Source organism: Hyla sarda, chromosome 7 (assembly GCF_029499605.1).
Source record: "Hyla sarda isolate aHylSar1 chromosome 7, aHylSar1.hap1, whole genome shotgun sequence".
Classification (NCBI taxonomy): Eukaryota; Metazoa; Chordata; class Amphibia; order Anura; family Hylidae; genus Hyla; species Hyla sarda.
The window spans coordinates 46,584,374-46,609,620 of NC_079195.1; the positions used below are offsets into that span (position 1 = coordinate 46,584,374).

Genomic DNA, 25,247 nt, shown 5'->3' on the forward strand with positions numbered 1-25,247 from the left:
CTGTTATCAACCACATTAGGCAATTACTATTGTTGTAAACGAGATTCAGTAAAAATAATTGATCCTATTCCCATTTTGTCATTGTTGTCTTCTTACAAGCTTCAGATTTGGTTGGCCCTATGCTAGACCTTAGGAGCACTATTCTGGCTGGAGACTACTGCATCACAACCTAGGCCCTCTGAAGGTTCCTATGGCCACTTGGTAGACCAGTCCGACCCTGTATGATATATTCGTACGATAATAGGATAACCCTTTAACAGAGCTATCTTACTATACAAATGACTACTGCCATTGAATAATGATCCCATGGCCTCCACTTAGGACACAGACCCCGGTACCGTTTTTGGCCTGTTATTTCCTGGCCTTTTGTAATGAGATTTTTCTAACTGGGCACTTTAGAAAACAAAATATCTTCCAGATCTGAAATGTAATAAAACTCCAGATTAATTACCAAACAATACATATATTTTAACCAAGTGACTTCTCTCCGGTGCCCCCTGGTGGATTCGCCATACCATTCTCATAAATAATGCCGGTGCATGCTGCGCGGGTGAATAGAATTCCTGCCATTAACAAAGAGAATAATAGTTTAATATAAACGGGCCCCTACGGTTAGAAAACATCTTCTAGAACTAATAGAACATACATCTAGTTACCATATTTTTCGCCGTATAAGACGCACTTTTTCTTCCCCAAAACTGGGGAGAAAAAGTTGGTGCGTCTTATACGGCGAATACACCCCTATCGCGGCGGTCCCTGCGGCCATCAACGGCCGGGACCCGCGGCTAATACAGGACATCACCGATCGCGGTGATGCCCTGTATTAACCCTTCAGACGCGGCGATCAAAGCTGACCGCCGCCTCTGAAGGGAAAGGGACACTAACCCGGCTGTTCAGTCGGGCTGTTCGGGACCGCCGCAATCTCACCGCAGCGGTCCCGAACAGCCCGACTGAATAGCCGGGTTAGTGCTTACAGGACACCAGGAGGGACCTTACCTGCCTCCTCGGTGTCTTCTCCGTTCAGGGATCCCCTGTATGGCCGGCGCTCTCCTTCCTCGTCATCACGTCGTCGCGTACGTGCGTAACGACGTGATGGCGGCGACGGAGAGCGAGGATACCCGGCCGGCAGCAGAGCAACGGGGACACGGCGACAGCGATGGAGCGACATCCAGGGCAGCGGTGACGGGTCCGGGGCGGCGGGGACACGTGAGTATTACCTCCTACGCAGTGGTCTTCAATCTGCGGACCTCCAGATGTTGCAAAACTACAACTCCCAGCATGCCCGGACAGCCGTTGGCTGTCCGGGCATGCTGGGAGTTGTAGTTTTGCAACATCTGGAGGTCCGCAGGTTGAAGACCACTATTGGGTTCAAAATCTTTAATTTTTTTAGATTTTGCACTTAAAAATAGGGTGCGTCTTATACGCCGGTGCGTCCTATAGGGTGAAAAATACGGTACTTGTGGAATCTCTTCAACTTAAAATATCCAATAGTTCTGGAATATTAGAGTATTAAATGATCTCGGAAGCAGCATTCTTATTTGCTATCACGATCGTCCCGAGAATTCCTGCTGGTTTATTGTTGCTAAGACACATAATAAAGGCAATGAAATGAGTCTATGTCCGTGTGAGAAGTCCAGGAGTTTCCTTCAGAATAGAATGACATCATTGATCGCTCCCTCCATAGGTTTTTCTTTTTCCACTTTTTTGCTGTATCTCGCATGTTCATAATAGAAAATAATTCCTATCGTGCCAATATTAAAAGAAAGGCTGAGAAGCAAAAGCCAAAATGAATATCCATAAGTGTTTTGGGTAGATCCAAAAACATCAGTGGTGGTGTCCATAGCTTTGGCAATTTCCTTCGGCATTTCATTGGCTTGTATGTTTACTGCAAACAAGATCATGGCGAGTAGGACGGGAATCCCTGGAAGAATAATTCAAATAATTATTACAATAAGAAACCTTGAAGTGCTTCAACTGTTTTTGCGGCATCTTTGAGTGTCCGACCTTTAACATCAATAATGTTTTGATCGAAATAGGTTAAAATATAAAACATCTTTTTAGCACCATGTCAGTGTTTCTGATACACATCTACAAATACCCTGAATAGGCATAGATAAAAGATAATACAGTGAAAATGCCCCCCCAAAAAACAGGGCTTTAATAAGACCTCTTCCCATCTAGACCATATTAGCTGGCCATCTATAAGCTCACTCACTTGTCCAACCAAGGAATATTTTTTTCTGCAAATTTGTCAGTGGGAGCCCATTGATAAGACCAAACATTGGAATCATCCCCTGCATCATTGGAGCTTGGAAAGTAGGTGGGGGAGCATTTCCAATACCAATGAGTGTCTTTAGATAGACCGGAGGAGGGAGGCTGTCAGAAATCGGGTGGGTGCAGCACATGTCATGCTGAACTCAGGGGAGGAGCTATGAGGGGGAATAAGAATGAGAAGAGAGCCATGCTGAGGACTAGGAATAAGATGGGGAGCCACATTGGGACCACAGTGGAGGTAAGAAGATATATCGTAGTGTAAAAATTATATTTGTAACCATGCTATGACTAGAAATGTGATGGGGAGCCATGGTTTGACTAGAAATGTGATTGGGAGTCAAACTGAGGCTAGGAATGAGATGGAGAGCCATGCTATGACTAAGAATGTAATAGGGAGTCATGCTGAGGCTAGGAATTTGATGGGGAGCCATGCTATGACTAGGTATGATATGGGGAGCCATGCTATGACTAGGAATGAGATGGGGAGCCATGCTATGACTAGAAATGTAATAGGGAGTCATGCTGAGGCTAGGAATTAGATGGGGAGCCATGCTATGACTAGGTATGAGATGGGGAGCCATGCTATGACTAGGAATGTAATGGGGAGTCATGCTGAGGCTAGGAATGAGATGGAGAGCCATGCTATGACTAGGAATGTAATAGGGAGTCATGCTGAGGCTAGGAATGAGATGGGCAGTCATGCTATAACTAGAAATGAGATGTGGAGTCATGCTATGAGTAGGAATGTAATGGGGAGTCATGTTATGACTAGGAATGGGATGGGGAGTCATGCTGAGGCTAGGAATGTAATGGGGAGTCATGCTATGACTAGAAATATGATGGGGAGCCATGCTATGACTAGAAATATGATGGGGAGCCATGCTATGACTAGGAATGGGATGGGGAGCCATTCTATGACTAGGAATGTGATGGGGAATCATGCTAAGACTAGGAATGTGATGGGCAGTCATGCTGTGGACAAGGAAGGACATGGAGAGCCATGCTGTTGACCAAGAATGAGGTAGTTAGAAAGGCTAGGTACCAGGAATCGGATGGGGAGCCCTACTGTGGCCTCTAAAATGACACATGATAAAAGACATTAGTTTGTTGCTCTTTTATCGTTATTGTTTATATATATATATATGATCTATTAGACGCTTTAACCAGCATCCCCATAACCTTGTGCAGAAGTGGGTAATCATCTCAAAAATGTTTTCACTGTATTCAAACCATCTGTATTTACCACGGGGGGGGGGGAGGGGGTGCTTACTGTATACCACTCAAATAATGACCTAGTAACTATGTATAAATATATCAAGGGGCAAAAAGAATTTCTTATAATCTGTTCATAACCAAAACTTTAACTTTAATAAGGGAGTATCCTCTATGTCTAGGGCAGTGGTCTCCAAACTGTGAACCTCCAGCATCCACGACATGCTGGGAGTTGTAGTTTTGAAACATCTGGAGGTCCACAGTTTAGAGACACTGGTCTAGAGAATAGAAGGTTTCAAAATTAACAAGGAGGAGATTCTTTACTGTAAGAGCAGTGAGACTGGGGAGTTTTTTGAGCCAGACCATGATGTCACGATAATGTCACTAAAAGCATTACTAGATTCTGGAGAGGGGTCATTGATGCAGGGATTTATCCTGGTTGTCAGATTTGGAGACAGGGAGAATTTACTTTCCGCTAAAACGCAATAAAATTGGTTCTACCTGAGTTTTTCCCATTCCTCCGGATCAGAACTGCAGATTAAAGGGGTATTCCGTCTTTATACATCTTATCCCCTATCCAAAGGATAAGGAATAAGATGTATGATCGCAGGGGTCCCGCCGCTGGGGACCCCAGTGATCTCGGTGCAGCCCCCTCTCTGTGCTGGGTGCTACCTCTGAGAAGGGAACGTGACGTCACGGCCAAGCCCCCGAGTGACGTCACGCTACACCCCCTCCATTTATGTCTATGGGAGGCGGCGTGATGGCTGTCACGCCCCCTCCCATAGACATGAAAGGAGGATAGGGGATAAGATGTTTAAAGGCGGAATACCCCTTTTAATAGGCTGAACTGGATGGGTGAATAACAAACTATTTCATGTTACGATGTTACAATATAAGGCAATGGAATGACTGCAGTTGTGCTGTAATACATCATGCGTTACTAATCTAGATCATCCTGATTAAAAATGACACTGGTTAAGTTGACATTAACCATTATAAGGGCATTCTGTTTGTCTTATGTATTGACCTTTAGAAAATCAAGACCTTTCGTTGAACGTACTTAAAGACCTGGAGGAGGTTTCTTTCTTCTTTTTTTTTTATGCTGAAATATCGACCCAGAAAATCAAAATTGTCTATTGAGAAAACGTATATATGGTTGTGGTGAGGGTGTGATGAGGGCAGATGTTATTACTCTAGGAGCAGATGGCATTAACCACTTGTGTTCGTGACGCCAGGGTGTGCTTTTACCTCTACACCACCCGAAGGTATATTGCTGGATCCTGTGCTAGGCGCGGGGGCAAATAATGACTCTGATGCTAAGTTATGGAACAATGGCAGGTTTACTGAGGTAGACAGGTGTAATAGTCTTGACAGCTCAATTAGTTCCAAGAAGGTGACCAGTGACTTCAGGACACCAGACACTCTCTCAGGACTTGACTTCACTGACCTCAGAACTCGAGAGAGAAGAGACTGAACTAGCTCCTCCCAGGGTTTATAGAGGAGAGACTCTGGAGGGGTCCCATAGGTCACCCTATAAGTCACATGATCACTGGTACCTTCCTTGGTTACAACACATGACAACAGTATTTAAAGGCACATGACAGTATATATTCATTGCAATAGATTATACCAGGTATAATTAACCATTTACATTCAGATCTATTAAAGAGGGACTCAGGGGACACTGCAATAGAGTTCTTCTTACCAGGACAGCAGGGGTGCAACTCCTGTACTGGGCCACCACATGGTCAACCAAGCATAATCACTTGTCAAGTATTCATAACTCTTATCCATTTATTACCATATTTGTATATTGTGATATTATTAGCTCTATACCCTGTAGGTGATTTGTATGCTTGAAATGATGATTTCAAAAAGGACATCTCATTTAAATGCTACCTGTCACCATCTATGACATTTTATATACAGTGGTCCCTCAACATACGATGGTAATCCGTTCCAAATGGACCATCGTTTGTTGAAACCATCGTATGTTGTGGGATCCGTGCAATGTAAAGTATAGGACAGTGGTCTACTGCCTGCGGACCTCCAGATGTTGCAAAGGTGTCAGCAGAGAGCACTGTGGTCAGACATAAAGGAAATTCAAAAAGAAAAGAACTTTCTCTGTGGTATACAGCAGCTGATAAGTACTGGAAGGAATAAGATTTTTTAATAGAAGTATTTTACAAATCTGTTTAAATTTCTGGCACCAGTTGATTTAAAAAATAAATAAATAAATAAAAAAAATTTCCACTGGAGTACCCCTTTAACCCCTTAAGGACTCAGCCCATTTTCACCATAAGGATTAAAAATAATTTTTCGTTTTTGCACTTTTGTTTTTTCCTCCTCACCTTCTAAAAATCATAACGCGTTCAATTTTGCACCTACAGACCAATATAAGGGCTTGTTTTTTGCCTCACCAATTGTACTTTGTAATGACATCACTTATTTTATAACATAATCTGCGGTGAAACCAAAAAAATTATTTGTGGGGTGAAATGAAAAAAAAACGCCATTTTGCTTATTTTTATTTTATTTTTCCGCGTACAGGGCTATATGAGGGCTTATTTTTTGTACCGTGGTCTGTAGTTTTCAGGGCTAGGGTTAGGGTTAGGTCAGGGGGTGTGTCTTCAGAGGTCAAAGGTCACCACCTATCCACCCAGCCACCTAGTGTTGGACTCAGCTGGTGTCGCTGGCGGGCGCTTTGCATCCTCGCTTCTGAGTGCCCTGCTACGTGTCTGATACCTGGTCGTCCGTATTTGCCAGGAGATTTGGGCCACAGCAGCTCTGCAGTGAGTGCTGGTACCCTGTCTTTTCTTTGCTAGTATTTATCTGTAGTTTTAATCACTACCATTTTTGTTTTGATGCGACTTTTTGATCGCTTTTAATTAATATTTTTATGGTATATACCATTGTATCTTTTGATTGCATACACTGATAAATGCTATGCCACAGGGGGCTATACCATTGAATCTTTAGTTTGCAAACACTGATCAATGCTATGCCATATCATTAATGCAGGTGAGGACCTTCCTGTCATCCAGAAAGCTGATTTGGACATTGCGATTCTGTCGCGGTAGTCCCGATCAGCTCCGCTGAGCTTCCGCGATAGTTTTACTTTCACTTAGACTTAAACTCTAAAGGGTTAATGCCGGGCATCGGAGTGATCGGCGGTGCTTGGCATTAACCCTGGGTCCTAGCTGCTGATAGCAGTTGGGACCCATGGGATTTGAAGTGTTCTCCGCTTGTGAGAATGCTTTAAACCCCGGTAACAGGACTCAGGACCTACAGGTGCACCCTGAATCCTTAAGTACCAGGACATCAGGGCATACCTGTATGCCCTGTGTCCTTAAGGTGTTACCATTGTGCTGGATATTTCTGCTCCCTTTTTGCAGCTGCTGGGCAGATCTGAGCACACTGTAGAGTTCAGTTAGAGTTTAGAGGGGGTGGGGGGCAGTCTCAGCCAATCACAGCCCATCACTTGCTGAACTGCTCTAGACTGTCTGTTCAGAGCAGCATAGCAGAGAGAGGGCAGAAGTTCTCCCCTGCAGGGCTTCAGATGATGTCACGCCTGCTGAAGAATGCCTTTTCCCAGCCTACGAAGCTGACTGAGACTGAGCAGAATATACAGCACAATATCAAGATAGAAAACTAAAAAATAGTAAAAAATAAAGACAGGTGGTGGTTTATTATGAGGGGCAGTGAACTGGGAGGATTAAAAAAATTATCAAGATCATGACAGGTACTTTTTAAAGATAGTAGCTACATAGTCAATTTTTTTTATATCTTTAATAACACCTTCACTATTTATTTATTTATTTATTCATATTCAAATTAGTGTAATGTTCTGAAACCAGTTTAAGTGCTTTGTAGTATCTATTTGTCCGTGCCTTTGAGTCTGAGTCTGAAGTTAGGTTAGGTTAGGTTATCCACATATAAAAAAAAGGGAGCTCTGTCGCATAGTCCATTACAGAGACAAACAACAGAGCTGGAATTGGTTCTGTGGGTTTCTTTGAATAGGGTCTGTTGGGTATCCGACTGGTGTCTGTTGTTTTGCCTGAGTTGAGCGAAGGAAAAAAAAAGACCTGCAGTATTTTTTCCTCTGCTCAGCTCCTGTATTGTCATTGGATTCTGTGACCAAAGCTTCCCTGGTTACTGTTTACAAGTGGCCAAATAGTGGCCTGATGTGGTCTCATGCAGTACTCCTGGCATCACTGCACAGCAATGGTAGCCATAGTGCCAGTAGTATGGCACATAACCACTGAGGTGATCATGTATTGGCTGCTAGTAACAAGAAGACCAGCTAGTTAAAGGGGTACTCTGGTGGAAAAAAAATTTTTTAATCAACTGGTGCCAGAAAGTTAAACAGATTTGTAAATTACTTCTATTAAAAATTTTTTAATCCTTCTTATACTTATTAGCTGCTGAATACTACAGAGGAAATTCTTTTCTTTTTAGAACACAGAGCTCTCTGCAGAATCACGAGCACAGTGCTCTCTGCTGACATCTCTGTCCATTATAAGAATTGTACAGAGTAGGAAAAAATCCCCATAGAAAACATATGCTGCTCTGGATTGTTCCTAAAATGGACAGAGATGTCAGCAGAGAACATTGTGTTTCAAAAAGAAAAGAATTTCCTCTGTAGTATTCAGCAGCTAATAAGTACTGGAAGGATTAAGATTTTTTAATAGAAGTAATTTACAAATCTGTTTAATATCAGTTGATTTAAAAAAAAAAAAAAAGTTTTCCACCAGAGTACCCCTTTAAATAAGGGTTTTTTCCATCGTGACTGCTACAATTGTGCAGACTGTGTCATCCCCATAGACGGCATAATATTCTGCACGAAATAATGACTAAGATTATTCTTTCACTGGCGGAATGTCAGTGATGAAGAGCACTATGTAGTGCACTGTGCAGTGTAATCCCATTGACCGAATGGGACTCTGCTGCACTGGAATTTAAAGCTGAATTCCGCTGGGAAATTCTGTAGTGTGAACGGTCCTTAGAAGTGATGGTGTATCCAGAACCCCACTGTACTTCTGCCCAAACCCTCATGGTTTCCAGAATAAAGACTCTTTCCGTATCATTGTATTGTTCATCTTTTCATGATATGCCATAACACCATGGGATGGAAACTGCCCTTTAATTATGAATATCTAAAATATTAGGTTTTTTTATATGTTACCAAAAGTCATAAGGCTGGGTTCACACAGAATACAATTTTCAGCACATATTGTATTCTGCACGTGGATGTTCCCGCAAAATGACGGCTTATTTTACAGATTGTGGACGGATTTTTCACACGTAAAAAAAAATATGCTCCGAATTTTACAGTGTGTGAACCCAGATTTAGTAAGGATTTTTTCCCACCAGGTCAATGGTGTCTACCTGCCGTATGCTTTGGGAAATCTCCCAGTGCATATAGCAAATGTATCCCTAGACCCCAATCACCAATGAAGGCCACAAAAATGTAATTTTCTTCCCTCCATTTGGGTTGTTTTTGGCTAAGTTTCTACTTGGTTTTTTGTCCTGCATTTTTGGAAAAAAAAACGCAAGAAAAAACACCTGAAAAAACGGCAGTGCAATTTCCTGCGTCTGGCGTTTTTTTCGGGCGTTTTTTCATTTGTGTGGAAATTGCACATTGGCAGTTTTTTTTGGTACCCAAAATTTGTTGGGTACCAAGAAAAAAAATTAAAAAAAAGGATGCAGTAGTGATGGAAAAATATTGATTTAACAAAATGTATATATTTTATAACAAAATTGTAATAAAATTTTTAATAAAGTGTGTGTCACTTTTTTTTCAATTTTTTTTACATTTTTTAGGTAGTACTACTACTCCCATCATGGAACAGACTGTTCCATGAAGGGAGTAGTAGTACCTGTACTAATACACATATCGCCCCAGGTGTCAGTCGTGACATCCGCTGTAATCGTTCATAATATAGTAGAGATGCGGCTCTATACAGCGCTCACATCTCTGCACTCCAGCCAGTGATGTGAACAGAAGATCACTCAATCATATTTACCGCCCAGAGTGGTGATTGGCCGGATGGTTGCAGCCAATCACCGCTCTGAGGGAAATATGAATGAGTGAGTGGCTGGAGTATAGTGCAGAGATGCGAGTGCTGTATACAGCCGCTCTGCATCTCTGCTATAGATAGGACGATCGCAGCGGGTGTCAGTAGTGATACCGCTGTGATCTGTTCTTACCTGCAGGTATTACTACTCCCAACATGGAGCACACTTTGCTCCATGCTGGGAGTTGTAGTACCTGCATCAATAGACAGATAGCAGTGAGTGTAATTTCTGACACCTGTTGCGATCTGTCTATTAATGCAGGTACTACAGCTCCCAGCATTGAGCAGAGTGTGCTCCATGTTGGGAGTAGTAGTACCTGCAGTTAAGGAAAGATCACAGTGGATGTCACTCCTGACACCCGCTGTGATCCTCCTGTATAATGTATAGATGTGGCCGGCCGCTTTTCTATGGTCCCACAGAGAGTTGTGATTGGCTGCAACCATCTGGCCAATTACAGCTCTGCGGGAAATATGAATAGGTGTATATACATTATTCAGGAGGATCGCAACGGGCGATCTGTCACTTAGTACAGGTATTACTACTCCCATCATGGAACAGTTTGTTTCATGCTGGAAGTAGTAGTACTACCTAAAAAAAATGTAAATAATAAAGAAAAAAAAGTGGAAAACACACACACAATACATTTTTATTATTGTGGGCTACATTTTTAGGACCCCGCCCGCCCACATAAATTGATCCCTGTATTAAAAATTAATAAAAATTTTGTTATAAAAAAAATAAATTTCGTTAGATACAATATTTTCCATCACTACTGTATCTTTTTTTTTTTTTTTTTTTTTTTTAATGGTACCCTACGAAATTTTATTAAAAAAGGTATCTCCATCACTTTTTTGGCTTGCTAAAGTCCCAAAAAAGAATAAAAAACGCCTGCAAAAATGCCAAAGTTAAAACTCACATATCGTTTTTCTTGGCATTTTTTCACTCCCATAGACTTCTATGGGAGAAAAACGCCACGATTGTGACAAAAAAATCGCCAGTGGCTCAACATACTGCAAGTTTGGAAAATCACCAAGGAGCTGAAAAATGCCAAAAAAAAGAGTGAAAAATAGTGTTGCTCGCGAATATTCGCAATGCAAATTTTATTCGCGAATATCGCATATGCGCGAATTCGCAAATATTCGCGAATATAGCACTATACATTCGTAATTACGAATATTCATTTTTTTCCCCACAGTACACATCACAGTGATCATCCCTCTCTGCTTCCAGCTTGTGTGGTGTAAAGAAGGCTCTAATACTACTGTGTGAGGCTGACGTGCGAATTTTCGCATATGCGAAAATTAGCATATCATTTTCGCATATGTTAATTTTTATATATGCTAATTTTCACATATGCGAAAATAAAACGCGAATATTACGAATATGCGAATTTAGCGAATATATGACGAATATTAGTCCATATATTTGCGAATATTCCCGAATTCGAATATGGCCTATGCCGCTCAACACTAGTGGATACTAGAAAATGTCATTTATCATAGATATATGGCAGAAGCATACATTGGGAATTCCTCCGAAGTTTAACATGGTGTGAAAAAAAAAGTTTATTTTTTGTTAATTTGTTGACTAGACAAATACATTCATCAAAGTTAAATAATATAATAATTATAATGACATCCTCTTACCACTGATAGCAGTCCATACATAAACTCCAAGAGGCCCTAGGAAGGTCAGATAGGGATTGCTGACGCTGTTCAAGCACGTAGTCGCCGAGCTCAGGAATGAAGATATCAGACTGATGACCAGCAATAAGATAATTAAGATGTGGATGATTTTAATGCTGTTTGTTTCATTTAATATCTGAAAAACTGAAAGTCAAGTTCAATTAGTAAGTACATATTATGCCTGGCAATAGTGGCAAGTAGAGATGAGCGAACTTACAGTAAATTCGATTCGTCACAAACTTCTCAGCTCGGCGGTTGCTGACTTTTCCTGCATGAATTAGTTCAGCTTTCCGTTGCTCCGGTGGGCTGGAAAAGGTTTCCAGCCCACGGGAGCACCTGAAAGCTGAACTAATTTATGCAGGAAAAGTCATCAACCGCTGAGCCGAGAAGTTTATGACGAATCGAATTTACTGTAAGTTCGCTCATCTCTAGTAGTACTATCATTGTTCACTATCTTTACACACAACAAAGATCTGCAACTAAGAGACAGCTATGCTGTTCTAATGCGCACTATACACTGATCTGCTGCCCAGCATGAGTGACATCATCCGAAGCCAGATACAGGTAGGGAGGAGAGCGAGAGGCATGTGATGTGTGACATCTACTACAGGGAAGGGGAGATAATCACATTGTGGTGTCCCGGTACAGGACCTGGTCCTGGTCCTTTTGTCTAAAGTCCCCTCAGCCAGAGTCCCTCCATGACAATGGGGGATCTCCCTTTGGACTAACCCCTAGTCGCCTCATGTAAATGTTATTTCATGCATAAATAAATATATATTTAAAATGTTATATAGGAATACCTCTGTATAGGACCTTAGAGGTCATGTGCCTTAAATTGATTGTATTATGGTTTAAGGACCTTTGGTCATGTGATACCCAGAGTTCACTGGGTCAGGACTGACAGGTTATGCTAACCAATGAGTTTTGTCCCACCCCCTTAATATATAAGGGGCTGCTGCCACTAAATTCTGGTCTCTTAGTTCCGGATTATAAGAGAAGCACATCTCAGCACAAATCATCAATTCAAGCTAGGCCTAAGGCCTAAGAATCCGCAGCCACTAAACGTGAGTTACTCAAAGCTCAAATCACTGAATTCTGTGCGACTACTAGAAACCCAAATCTCCTAGAAATAGTAGCACAGTGGCTAGCACCAAAGCTCATTGATCCCGGAGTCCCAGCAAACCGGTGAGGAACCTGTACCATGGTTCTCTCTCTCAAAGACTGTTATGTTACATGCGTTGCATAAAATATACAGTAAAGTTACTTCAAGTTTACTTTAGAAAATCTGCTGTGGACATTCTGTTATTTCTCCCTGACGTTTGTGGGACGGTTGGCAGTAGGACCATTACATTGAGGAAACCTCACCTTGGCATCACGACATTTAAAGGTTAACACCAAGATACCCTACACCAGTGGTCTCCAACCTGCGGACCTCCAGATGTTGCAAAACTACAACTCCCAGCATGCCCGGACAGCCAACGGCTGTCCGGGCATGCTGGGAGTTGTAGTTTTGCAACATCTGGAGGTCCGCAGGTTGAAGACCACTGCCCTACACTACCACCTGCATCACCCGGGTGCAAATCCCGGATAAAATAGTCTGAGCTCATGAGCTTAAAGGGGTACTCCGGTGAAAACCTTTTTTCTTTTAAATCAACTGGTTGCAGAAAGTTAAACATATTTGTAAATTACTTCTATTAAAAAATCTTAATCCTTCTTGTACTTATTAGCTTCTGAATACTACAGAGGAAATTCTTTTCTTTTTGGAATGCTCTCTGATGACATCACGAGCACAGTTCTCTCTGCTGACGTTATTATAATAATAATAATGCTTTATTTATTGTTATCCTTAGTGGGATTTGAACCCAAGTCCCCAGCACTGCAAGGCATCAGTGCTAACCACTGAGCCACCATGCTGCCCTTAGCACACATCTGCTATGCACGGTTGCTAAAATGGACAAAGATGTCAGCAGAGAGCACTGTGCTCGTGATGTCATCAGTGTTCCAAAAAGAAAGGAATTAAGATTTTTTAATAGAAGTAATTTACAAATATGTTTAACTTTCTGCCACCAGTTGATTTAAAAGAAAAAAGGTTTTCACCGGAGTACCCCTTTAAACCTAAAACACTAAAATCTAAAATAAACTATACATACTTGGTAATTCTGCGTTCATACCGACTCACACAATAATAATATGTCATTTTTACTGCATGGTAAAAAGTGGGGGTAAAAAATAGTGTTAAAATAAGTTTTTTCCTGGATAATAATAATTTAATATGACCTTGCATGGCAGGGCCAGATCCTGAATAAGGTTTACCTAATATATAGTGGAAGTACCTTATATTCCCTGAATACAGTGCCTAGCCAATAGTATTGTGGGGTACCCTTGATGTTACACAGGCACAAGAGAGGAGTCCAATACAACAGGTAACTCACTCTCAACAAACAGATTATCCATATACATGTATATGGATGCACAGTTCTTAAAGAGTTCCAACATAAGTAAAAATAGCCCATGCAATGTCAGTGTGTGGTCTTAGTTAGTTCCTGAGATGTTAAAGTCCCTGAGGTGACAAAAATCATGCAGGTTTTCTCCCGGCAATAAAAGTGATCCAAACCAGACCGGAGGTCCACTAAGGCTTCAGATCGCTGAGAGGTCCTCCACAACTGTTACTTGGCTTCAGATCGCTGAGAGGTCCTCCACAACTGTTACTTGGCTTCAGATCGCTGAGAGGTCCTCCACAACTGTTACTTGGCTTCAGATCGCTGAGAGGTCCTCCACAACTGTTACTCGGCTTCAGATCGCTGAGAGGTCCTCCACAACTGTTACTCGGCTTCAGATCGCTGAGAGGTCCTCCACAACTGTTACTCGGCTTCAGATCGCTGAGAGGTCCTCCACAACTGTTACTCGGCTTCAGATCGCTGAGAGGTCCTCCACAACTGTTACTCGGCTTCAGATCGCTGAGAGGTCCTCCACAACTGTTACTTGGCTTCAGATCGCTGAGAGGTCCTCCACAACTGTTACTCGGCTTCAGATCGCTGAGAGGTCCTCCACAACTGTTACTTGGCTTCAGATCGCTGAGAGGTCCTCCACAACTGTTACTCGGCTTCAGATCGCTGAGAGGTCCTCCACAACTGTTACTCTCACTGGACTAGAAGAAATGTGACACTGGTCTGCCTCTTGAAGGCTGCCGAAGATGTCCCTCATGCCAGGGCAAAGCTGGTGCACAGGATGTAGGAGAAGTTCCTTGAAGGAATTGGACTTGCTCCCAAGCATCTGGGTAGGCCTTGACAAATAACTTCTCACAACTCGGGCTCATTCTCTGCCTTACTCTCTTTACTACTCCATACTACTCCATACTGCTGACTGCCAGAGCTGTGTACGAGAGATCGCAGGGGGGCCGAGTGGTCAGATTCCCCACGATCTGAAACTTATCCGCTATCCTTAGGATAGGGGATAAGTTTTCATATCCTGGAGTACTCCTTTAAAGGGGTATTCTGCCCATAGACATGTCTGATTGCGGGGGGCCCATCCCTGGGACCCCCTATGATGTCACATACCTGCCACTTGGTGCCGGGTTGCTGCTCCAGTCTTGGAAACCTCTGAGTTTCCGGGACTGGAGATGTGATGCCACCCCCCCCCCCCCCCCCTATGTCTATGGTATGGGAGGGGGCGTGACGGCTAGGGGATAAGTTTTAACTTGGTTCTGGTTAGGGAGAAACTAATTGTAAACAAAGTGGGGGATTTATCAAATTCTGTGCAAAGGAACAGTGGTTCAGCTGCCCATAGCAACCAATCAGAGCGCTCCTTTCATTTTTAAAAAGGCTTCTGAAAAAATTAAAGAAGCAATTTCATTGGTTGTTATGGGCAACTGCACCAGGTTTCCTTTGCACAGGTTTTGATAAATCTCCCCCACTGTGTGTGTTGTGTGTGTGTGTGTGAAGAGTTTTAAGTTAAAGGGATAGTCCAGTTCAGAAAGTTTTGGCGCCGTCATCACTGGGCTGCAGACATATAAAACAACAAACTGGACTCACCTGCTGCCGCTCTCTGAGCGCCCCCATATGGCTCCAGTCCTCCAGTGGTGTCTTCTTCCTGGTTGCTGGGAACTGGTCAACGCGTCACACTGCGGCTCAGCTAATCTCCAACCGCAGCGATGTCCCGCCATGGCCAGTGATAGGCTGAGCAGCAATGTGATGTAAAGGGCCCAGGCACCAGAAGAACTGCTGAAGAACACTCAGTGTGACACGTTGACCACCGACAACCAGGAAGAAGACTGCAGGAAGCAGAGTCCAGTTTGTTGTTTTATATGCTGGCAGCCCATGGATGATGGCACAGAAATTTTCTGAACTGGAGTACCCCTTTAACTCTGCATTTGCCCTAACAACACAGAAATACAGCATAATGCAAGATCTCACTATTCATTATGGAGAGAGTCAAACACCTGTCACTTCTAGTAAGTATTTACATCAGACCAATATGTAGTTCTGACAGCGTGGCCTTTCACTCAGCCAACTACACAAACCTCAAGTATACAGGGATACTGTATGTTTTGCACAAAGATCATGGACAGCCAAGGCCTCCTAGATCTTCAAGGTAGTGAAGGCCCAGGACATAAGCCAGTGTTTCCCAACCAGGGTGCCTCCAGCTGTTGCAAAACTATAACTTCCAGCATGCCCAGACAGCCTTATAGCTGCTCAATGTCTTTTCAGAGAGGGAGTGTGTCTTTCTCTTGCCTGCACTGTGATGACTCCTCCCCCTACCTCACTCTACTGACTCACTGCTTTCTGGAGCCTGGGAGCCCTTCTCTGTAAGCATTTCCTCTCAGATTGCCTGTACTCTACTACCAAAGACAATATGGTGAGTACATAACTTACATCTTCCTATGTCATTCATGTAACATAGTAACATAGTTCATAAGGTTGAAAAAACACCAGAGTCCATCAAGTTCAACCTAGAACCCTAATGAGTCCCTACTGAGTTGATCCAGAGGAAGGCAAAAACCCTCATACTAGAGGTAAAAAATCCTACCCGACTCCAAATATGGCATCAGAATAAATCCCTGGATCAACCTTCTGTCCCTATAAATCTAGTATACATAACCTCCTAATGTTATTACTCTCCAAAAATGCATCCAGACCCCTTTTAAATTCTTTCACAGAGTTCCCCATGACACCTCCTCCGGGAGAGAATTCCACAATCTCACTGCTCTTACAGTAAAGAACCCCCATCTGTGCTGGTGTAGAAACCTTCTTTCCTCTAGATGTAGAGGATGCCCCCTTGTTATAGATACAGTCCTGGGTATAAATAGATCATGGGAGAGATCTCTGTACTGTCCCCTGATATATTTATACATAGTGATTAGGTCTCCCCTAAGCCTTCTTTTTTCTAAACTAAATAACCCTAATTCTGATAATCTTTCTGGGTACTGTAGTCCTCCCATTCCCCGTATTACCCTGGTTGCCCATCTTTGAACCCTCTCCAGCTCCAATATATCTTTCTTGGTGCCCAGTACTGTACACTGGTGCCCAGTACTGTACACAGTATTCTATGTGTGGTCCGACTAGTACTGTACACAGTATTCTATGTGTGGTCTGACTAGTACTGTACACAGTATTCTATGTGTGGTCTGACTAGTACTGTACACAGTATTCTATGTGTGGTCTGACCAGTACTGTACACAGTATTCTATGTGTGGTCTGACCAGTACTGTACACAGTATTCTATGTGTGGTCTGACCAGTACTGTACACAGTATTCTATGTGTGGTCTGACTAGTGATTTGTACAGCGGTAGAATTATTTCCTTGTCGTGGGCATCTATGCCCCTATTGATGCACCCCATGATTTTATTTGCCTTGGCAGCAGCTGCCTGACACTGGTCACTACAGCTAAATTTACTGTTAACTAAGACTCCTAAGTCCTTTCCACATCAGTCGTCCCAAGTGTTCTCGCATTTAATACATAACCCCAGCCCCGATTATTCTTCCCCATGGGCATTACCTCACATTTATCAGAGTGTGTGTCGTCCTTTGCCAGTCCTGTAATACGGGGAATGGTAGTTTTGGAATAGTTGGAGGTGCAGTGTTTGGATAACTCTTTTTTGCAGCTGTGTTGTCTTCAGCTGTGTTCCTACAGGTTTTGCAAAACTACAACTCCCAGCATGCCCAGACATCATATGTCTGTCCAGGCATGCTTGGAGTTGTAGTTTTGCAACAGCTGGAGGCACATGATTGGTAATACTCTGTGTTACAGCAGTGTTGCTGCAGGCTGTGTTCCTCCTGCAGCCTTGTCAATCAGACATCTCGTGTCCATGACCCTTGGACACCCTCATGCTGCTGAGGGACTCGTCAGTGTCCCAGTATTTGTTTTAAAGAAGTATATTAGAAAAACTATTGTTTCGCAAAGATGTACAACATATACATCTTTGGTATTGCAGTTCAGTTCTATCGCAGTTAATGAAGCCAAGCTGTAATACCACACACAGCCTGAGGACAGGTGTGGTGCAGTTTTTGGAAGAAATTTGTTCTGCTTTTGTATTCCTGGCTATCCTGCCGTCCTCTGTAAAAACATTGATATTGTGATTTGAAATCACTTGAGCCAGATAACAACTGGCACTGCTTCACTTGTATACATTTCTACTATGCTATAAAACTGGAAAGGTAAATTAATGTGTTACCGTCACGTGTCACCGATTCGGTGCCGGGTGCCACTCACAATGTTTATCTTAGAGCAACTGGTTTTGAACAGTCTGAGGTTCATTATTTTAAAACAGCACCACACCTGTCCTCAGGTTGTATGCGGTATTGCAGTTTAGTTCCATTGAACTAAATGAAGCCAAGCTGTAATACCACGCACAGCCTGAGGACAGGTGTGGTGCTGTTTTTGGAAGAAATTTGTTCTGCTTTTCCTTTTGCTGGCTAACCCGTAGTCCCATGTAAAAATATTGATTATCAGTTATGAAATCACAATGAGTTAAGCCAGATAACAAACTCAGCACTGCTTCACCGTATACATTTCAAAAATGGAGGATAAAATTCATGTATTACCGTCACGTGTTACCACTTCGGCGCCAAGCGCCACTCCATCAGTGATAGTCTTAGAGCGACTGGTTTTGAACAGTCCGAGATCTACATTGGCGTTTCCGGAATAGTTTGTACCTTTAAACTGAACCTTACTGGAAACCCATCCCTGAGTGGCCAGACAAGTGCAGATAATGGCGAAGGATCCTATGCTGGACACAAACCCAGCAAAGAACAGGAGGGTCTTCTGTTTGGACGGCATTCTTTATAGTCCCCCCGCGTCCTTCTATTATGGTTCTCAGCGACTAGGGTCCACCCTCACGAAACGTTCCTGCATCTAGAAAGGCAGAAGAAGGACTTAATATTTGCATAGAGTTTTCCCATTGAACCTTGCACTCTTGGTTGCCATAAATGTTCCCAATCATTAATCTCTGATCTTTAGCACTGGATGCGGTATTATAGCTATAGCTGTAACAACAGATAACAATGTAACAATAACAACGATGAACAATTATTTCTTGGATATATGTATACTATTTGAGTATTATACACACATATACAGACTATGCACTAGGCATATGTAGCAGAGCTGAGTGGTTCATTTGGCTTTGCTCAACGCCAGGTCAATGTAATGCACAAGGGGCTGGATAATAAAGGTTTAATGAGTATATAGTCTGTTAAAATATTACTTGTGCTGCCTACATCTATGTGGATAATAATTACCAGTATATTTTGCTCCTCTTTATTTCTAGAGGCAGAAGGAAAGAAGATCCCATTGGTTTAGTCTACTATAGCCCTCCGTCCACTCTTTCTTATCTTCTTAATCCCTCATGTTTTCTGCCTGCGTTGCTGCTCCACGTCCCTAGGGGACGTCCCAATTATGAACCGGGGATCCTGTAGGACAAAAATACCGGAACGCAAAAAATATACCTGCTGAACAGAACTATAGATGGCATGTTGTGGCAGAAGGGGTTGCTAATGCACTGGCTTTGCAAGCTGCTATAAGCAGTAAAAAAAAAAAAAAAAAAAAAAAACAGCATGGAATAGGTTACACTAATCACTGCTGCTGCTGGAATAAGAGGGAAGCCTTGATTTACCTTGCATAAACAGTGAACTTACTCTGGACTCTCATAGATGCAGGTACAGCATATACCAGTCATATCTAAAGCAGAAATTGGTATGTGGCAAACACCAGAAATGAAAATGCAAAGAGTTTTATTGTATCCACAAGGTAACAGATGCGGACCAGGTGACAGCCGTTTCACACTCTGCTTTTCTAACCTGGCTAACCTATGTAAAAACATTGATAATCTCTCAGTCTTAGAGCGATAAAGGGGGAATAAATTGGCACAGGGGGGGATCAAGGGGAAATGGTATGGCACAGGAGGTAAGGGGGGGATGATTTGGCACAGGGGGAATAAAGTGGCACAGGGTATAAAGGGAGAATTAAATGGCACAGAAGGGTTCAAAGGGGGAAGAAAAAAGTGGCATTGGAGGGATCAAGATGGGGAATTAAACAGCACTGGGAGATTCTACTGTAATATTGCTTATTATCATGTTTTCTAGGTAACCAGCTGAGTACCCGGCATTGCCCGGGAAAGCTTTTGTCCTCATATCCTGTCCTTAATCCTGACCCCATATCCCCTCCTCATATCCCAACCCCAAATCCCTCCTAATATCCCGACCCCAAATCCCCTCCTCATATCCCGACCCCAAATCCCCTCCTCATATCCCGACCCCAAATCCCCTCCTCATATTCCGACCTCATATCCTGTCCCCATATTTTGTCCTCATATTTCAACCTCATATCCCGTCCTCATATTCCGTTCCCATATCCAGTCCCCATATCCATTCCTCATATCCCGTCCACATATCCCATCCTCACATTTAATCCTCATATCCCATCCCCATATTCCGTCCCCATATCCCATCCCCGTATCCTGTCCTCATATCCCATCCTCATATCCTGTCCTCATATCCCGTCCCCATATCCCAACCTCATATCTCGTCCTCATATCGTGTCCCCATATCTTGACCTCATATCCCCTCCTCATATCCCAACCCCAAATCCCCTCCTCATATTCCGACCTCATATCCTGTTCTCATATTTTGTCCTCGTATCTCAACCTCTGACCAAGTATTAGCTAAATATCTCCAGCCTTACAGAAGTTATGCTGGAACATGTGTGGTGGCCAAGTACGGGAGGTGTTACCCTGTACCCTTGCTGCCCTGTCCGGGAGCCTCCCTCCAATGTCCCCTGGGCCCCCTGTACTTGTTTCCCCCCTGTATATATGTTTTGCTATGTATTAAAATCACATGTACCATGTGATTGTTACCCAGGAGGTACCAGTGACCAGGTGATCCCAGGGGTGACTTATGGGCTCCCTGCTAGTCTCCCCCATGTAAGCCCTGGAAGGATCTAGCTCGCTCTCTTGTTGCTGAGGTCCAGTGCAGTGAAGTTGAGTCCTAGTCTGTGTGTCCAGAGTTATTGGAGGCCTCAAGTCAAGTCTGCAGTCACAGTCAATTGCAAGTAAGCCTCAGTCATAGCTTTGTCAGTCATCAGTCAAGTCTAGTCAGTCCCTGTCAGCAACTGTTAAGTCAGCGTGGCCTGCATTAAATTGTCCAGTCCTACTACAAGTCCCAGCAAGCCCTTATGGTCGGAGTCATTATTGCCCCCCGTGCCTAGCCCAGGATATAGCGTTATAACTTCGGGTGGTATAGAGGATAAACCACGCCCTGGCGTCACGAATACAAGGGGTTAATAACATCTGCCCCTAGAGTAACAACATCTGCCCTCATCACACCCCGTAACCACACATACATTTCCCATAGATGTGCATTGGACTTTAACCCCTTAAGGACACATGACGTACTGGAACGTCATGTGTCCACTCCCGATCTATAACGCGGGGCCACGGCGTGGCCCCGCGTCATAGCGGGTCGGGCCCGGCCTCTAACAACGGCCGGGACCCGTGGCTAATAGCGCGCGGCATTGATCGCTGTGCCGCGCGCTATTAACCCTTTAGACGCGGCGTTCAAAGTTGAACGCCGCGTCTAAAGTGAAACCGAAAGCATGCCGGCTAGCTCAGTGGGCTGTTCGGGATAGCCGCGGTGAAATCGCGGCATCCCGAACAGCTGACAGGACAGCGGGAGGGCCCCTACCTGCCTCCTCGCTGTCCGATCGCCGAATGACTGCTCAGTGCCTGAGATCCAGGCATGAGCAGTCATGCGGCAGAATCATCGATCACTGGTTTCTTATGAGAAACCAGTGATCAATGTAAAAGATCAGTGTGTGCAGTGTTATAGGTCCCTATGGGACCTATAACACTGCAAAAAAAAAGTGCAAAAAAAAAGTGAATAAACATCATTTAACCCCTTCCCTATTAAAAGTTTGAATCACCCCCCTTTTCCCATAAAAGAAAAAACACAGTGTAAATAAAAATAAAAATAAACATAAATGGTATCGCCGCGTGCGGAAATGTCCGAATTATAAAAATATATCGTTAATTAAACCGCACGGTCAATGGCGTGCGCGCAAAAAAATTCCAAAGTCCAAAATAGTGCATTTTTGGTCACTTTTTATATCATGAAAAAATGAATAAAAAGCGATCAATAAGTCCTATCAATGCAAAAATGGTACCGTTAAAAACTTCAGATCACGGCGCAAAAAATGAGCCCTCATACCGCCCCATACACGGAAAAATAAAAAAGTTATAGGGGTCAGAAGATGACAATTTTAAACGTATTAATTTTCCTGCATGTAGTTATGATTTTTTCCAGAAGTCCGACAAAATCAAACCTATATAAGTAGGGTATCATTTTAATCGTATGGACCTACAGAATACATATCAGGTGTCATTTTTACCGAAAAATGTACTACGTAGAAACGGAAGCCCCCAAAAGTTACAAAACAGCGTTTTTTTTAAAATTTTGTCGCACAATGATTTTTTTTCCCGCTTCACCATAGATTTTTGGGCAAAATGACTGACGTCATTACAAAGTAGAATTGGTGGCGCAAAAAATAAGCCATCATATGGATTTTTAGGTGTAAATTTGAAAGAGTTATGATTTTTTAAAGGCAAGGAGCAAAAAACGAAAATGCAAAAACGGAAAAATCTCCGGTCCTTAAGGGGTTAAAGGGGTATTCCAGGCCAAAACTTTTTTTTTTATAAATCAACTGGCTCCGGAAAGTTAAACAGATTTGTAAATTACTTCTATTAAAAAATCTTAATCCTTCCAATAGTTATTAGCGTCTGAAGTTGAGTTGTTGTTTTCTGTCTAACTGCTCTCTGATGACTCACGTCCCGGGAGCTGTGCAGTCCCTATGGGGATATTCTCCCATCATGCACAGCTCCCGGGACATCATCATTGAGCAGTTAGACAGAAAACTTCAGAAGCTAATAACTATTGGAAGGATTAAGATTTTTTAATAGAAGTAATTTACAAATCTGATTACCTTTCCGGAGCCAGTTAATATATATAAAAAAAAGGTTTTGCCTGGAATACCCCTTTAAACAAAAATCCCGACCTTCACAAATGGGGGTAGTAAAGGGTTAAATTAACTATCCTATATTTTTAGTGGAAATATAAGTAACATGTGACCAAGTATTATCAAAATATCTCCAGCCGTTTGGAAGTTATGCAGTAACATATATTTCCTATAGATTTGTAAGGGACTTTAAACATAAACCCCGCCCCTGGCAAATGGGGGTGAGTAAGGGTTAAATCACCTATCCTATGTTTGTTGGTGACATATAAGTAACATGTGGCCAAGTTTCATGTTAATATCTTTAGCCGTTTGGAAGTGATGCTGGAACATACACACATACATACACACACATACATAAATACACACATACATACACACATACATACACACATACATACACACATACATAAATACACACACATATACACACAAACATATATACACACACATACACACACATATACACACACAAACATACATACATATATACACACACACATACACACACACACATATACACACACATACACACACATATATACACACAAACATACATACATATATACACACACACATACACACACACATACACACACATACATACTTATATACACACACATACACACAAACATACATACATATATACACACTCACATACACACATACACACACACATATACACACAAACATACATACATATATACACACACACACATATACACACAAACATACATATATACACACACATACACGCACACATATACACACAAACATACATACTTATATACACACACATACACACACACATATACACACAAACATACATACTTATATACACACACACATATACACACAAACATACAAACTTATATATACACACACATACACACACACACATATACACACAAACATACATACTTATATACACACACACACACATATACACACAAACATACATACTTATATACACACACATACACACACACATACATATACACACAAACATACATACTTATATACACACACACACATACACACACATATACACACAAACATACATACTTATATACACACACACATACACATACACACATACACACACATATACACACAAACATACATACTTATATACACACACACATACACACCCACATATATACACACAAACATACATACTTATATACACACACATACACACACACATATACACACAAACATACATACATATATACACACACATACTTATATACACACACACACTGAGTTATATCTATATAGATTACACTCTGGAGTGAGTACAGTATTCGGTCATTTAGAAAGATTTTTGAGCCTTTTTCCCCTAATATGCGACATCTCTCAGTAGTGGACACTTTTTCCCCCATTAGTGTCCGCTGTTGGGAGATTCTACTGTAGTACTGTGACCAAAAATGTAGTAGACTACGGTTTTGCACAGGGCAAAAAAAAATGCATCGAAACGCACAAGTACAAAAACATACACAACTGGATACATCTAGTAGTGTACGTTTTTACATGGGATGTTAATAAATATGTTTTTTAATACGGCTCCATACAGTTTTCACCTTGAAAACGTATATTGCAACCGTATGTGAAAAACGTGATGTGAATGCACCCTAAGGCTGGGTTCACACTACGTTTTCCCCCATACGGGAGCGCATACGGCAGGGGGGAGCTAAAACCTCGCGCTCCCGTATGTCACCGTATGCGCTCCCGTATGTCATTCATTTCAATGAGCCGACCGGAGTGAAACGTTCGGTCCGGTCGGCTCATTTTTGCGCCTTATGCGCTTTTACAACCGGACCTAAAACTGTGGTCAACCACGGTTTTAGGTCCGGTTGTAAAAGCGCATACGGCGCAAAAATGAGCCGACCGGACCGAACGTTTCACTCCGGTCGGCTCATTGAAATGAATGACATACGGGAGCGCATACGGTGACATACGGGAGCGCGAGGTTTTAGCTCCCCCCTGCCGTATGCGCTCCCGTATGGGAGAAAACGTAGTGTGAACCCAGCCTAACACTAATACTAACATTATACAGTGCGTAACAACATGTTTTACATTCACAACAATTCAGCAGATGTCTATATCATTGACCCGACGTCATCTTCGGAGTGATCACCACAAACCATAACTGCCCTATCACTATGACTCATCCTGATGACATCAGCAGGAAATTCACAGGAAAACGCCCTGATGAATATACAGAAACAGCAGCCGAGCGGCACGTCTGTACCTACCATCATCAGATAATCATTAACCTTTATGGCTTGACCAGAGATGCAAGTTTCTCTGTTCCGTAACGCTGACACAATGCTCATCATTGACTTTTACAGTGATCCCTCAACTTACAATGGCCTCAACATGCAATAGTTTCAACATGCAATGGTCTGTTCTGGACCATTGTATGTTGAAACCAGACTCAACATACAATATTACGGACAGTCCAGATCTGTGAAACGTGTCACTGGCTGGAAGAA

General features: G+C 42.5%; 1 protein-coding gene across 1 annotated transcript; it reads right to left on the reverse strand.

Annotated features, from left to right (window-relative positions):
- Positions 1 to 1,404: 1,404 nt before the first annotated feature.
- Positions 1,405 to 18,594, reverse strand: CLRN3 (clarin 3). The gene is made up of 3 exons (XM_056528892.1): positions 18,291 to 18,594; positions 11,211 to 11,393; positions 1,405 to 1,921 (listed from the first exon to the last, which is right to left on the reverse strand). Exons 1-3 carry the CDS (start codon positions 18,523 to 18,525, stop codon positions 1,647 to 1,649), a joined length of 693 nt encoding a protein of 230 aa, XP_056384867.1. The 5' UTR covers positions 18,526 to 18,594; the 3' UTR covers positions 1,405 to 1,646.
- Positions 18,595 to 25,247: the final 6,653 nt, after the last annotated feature.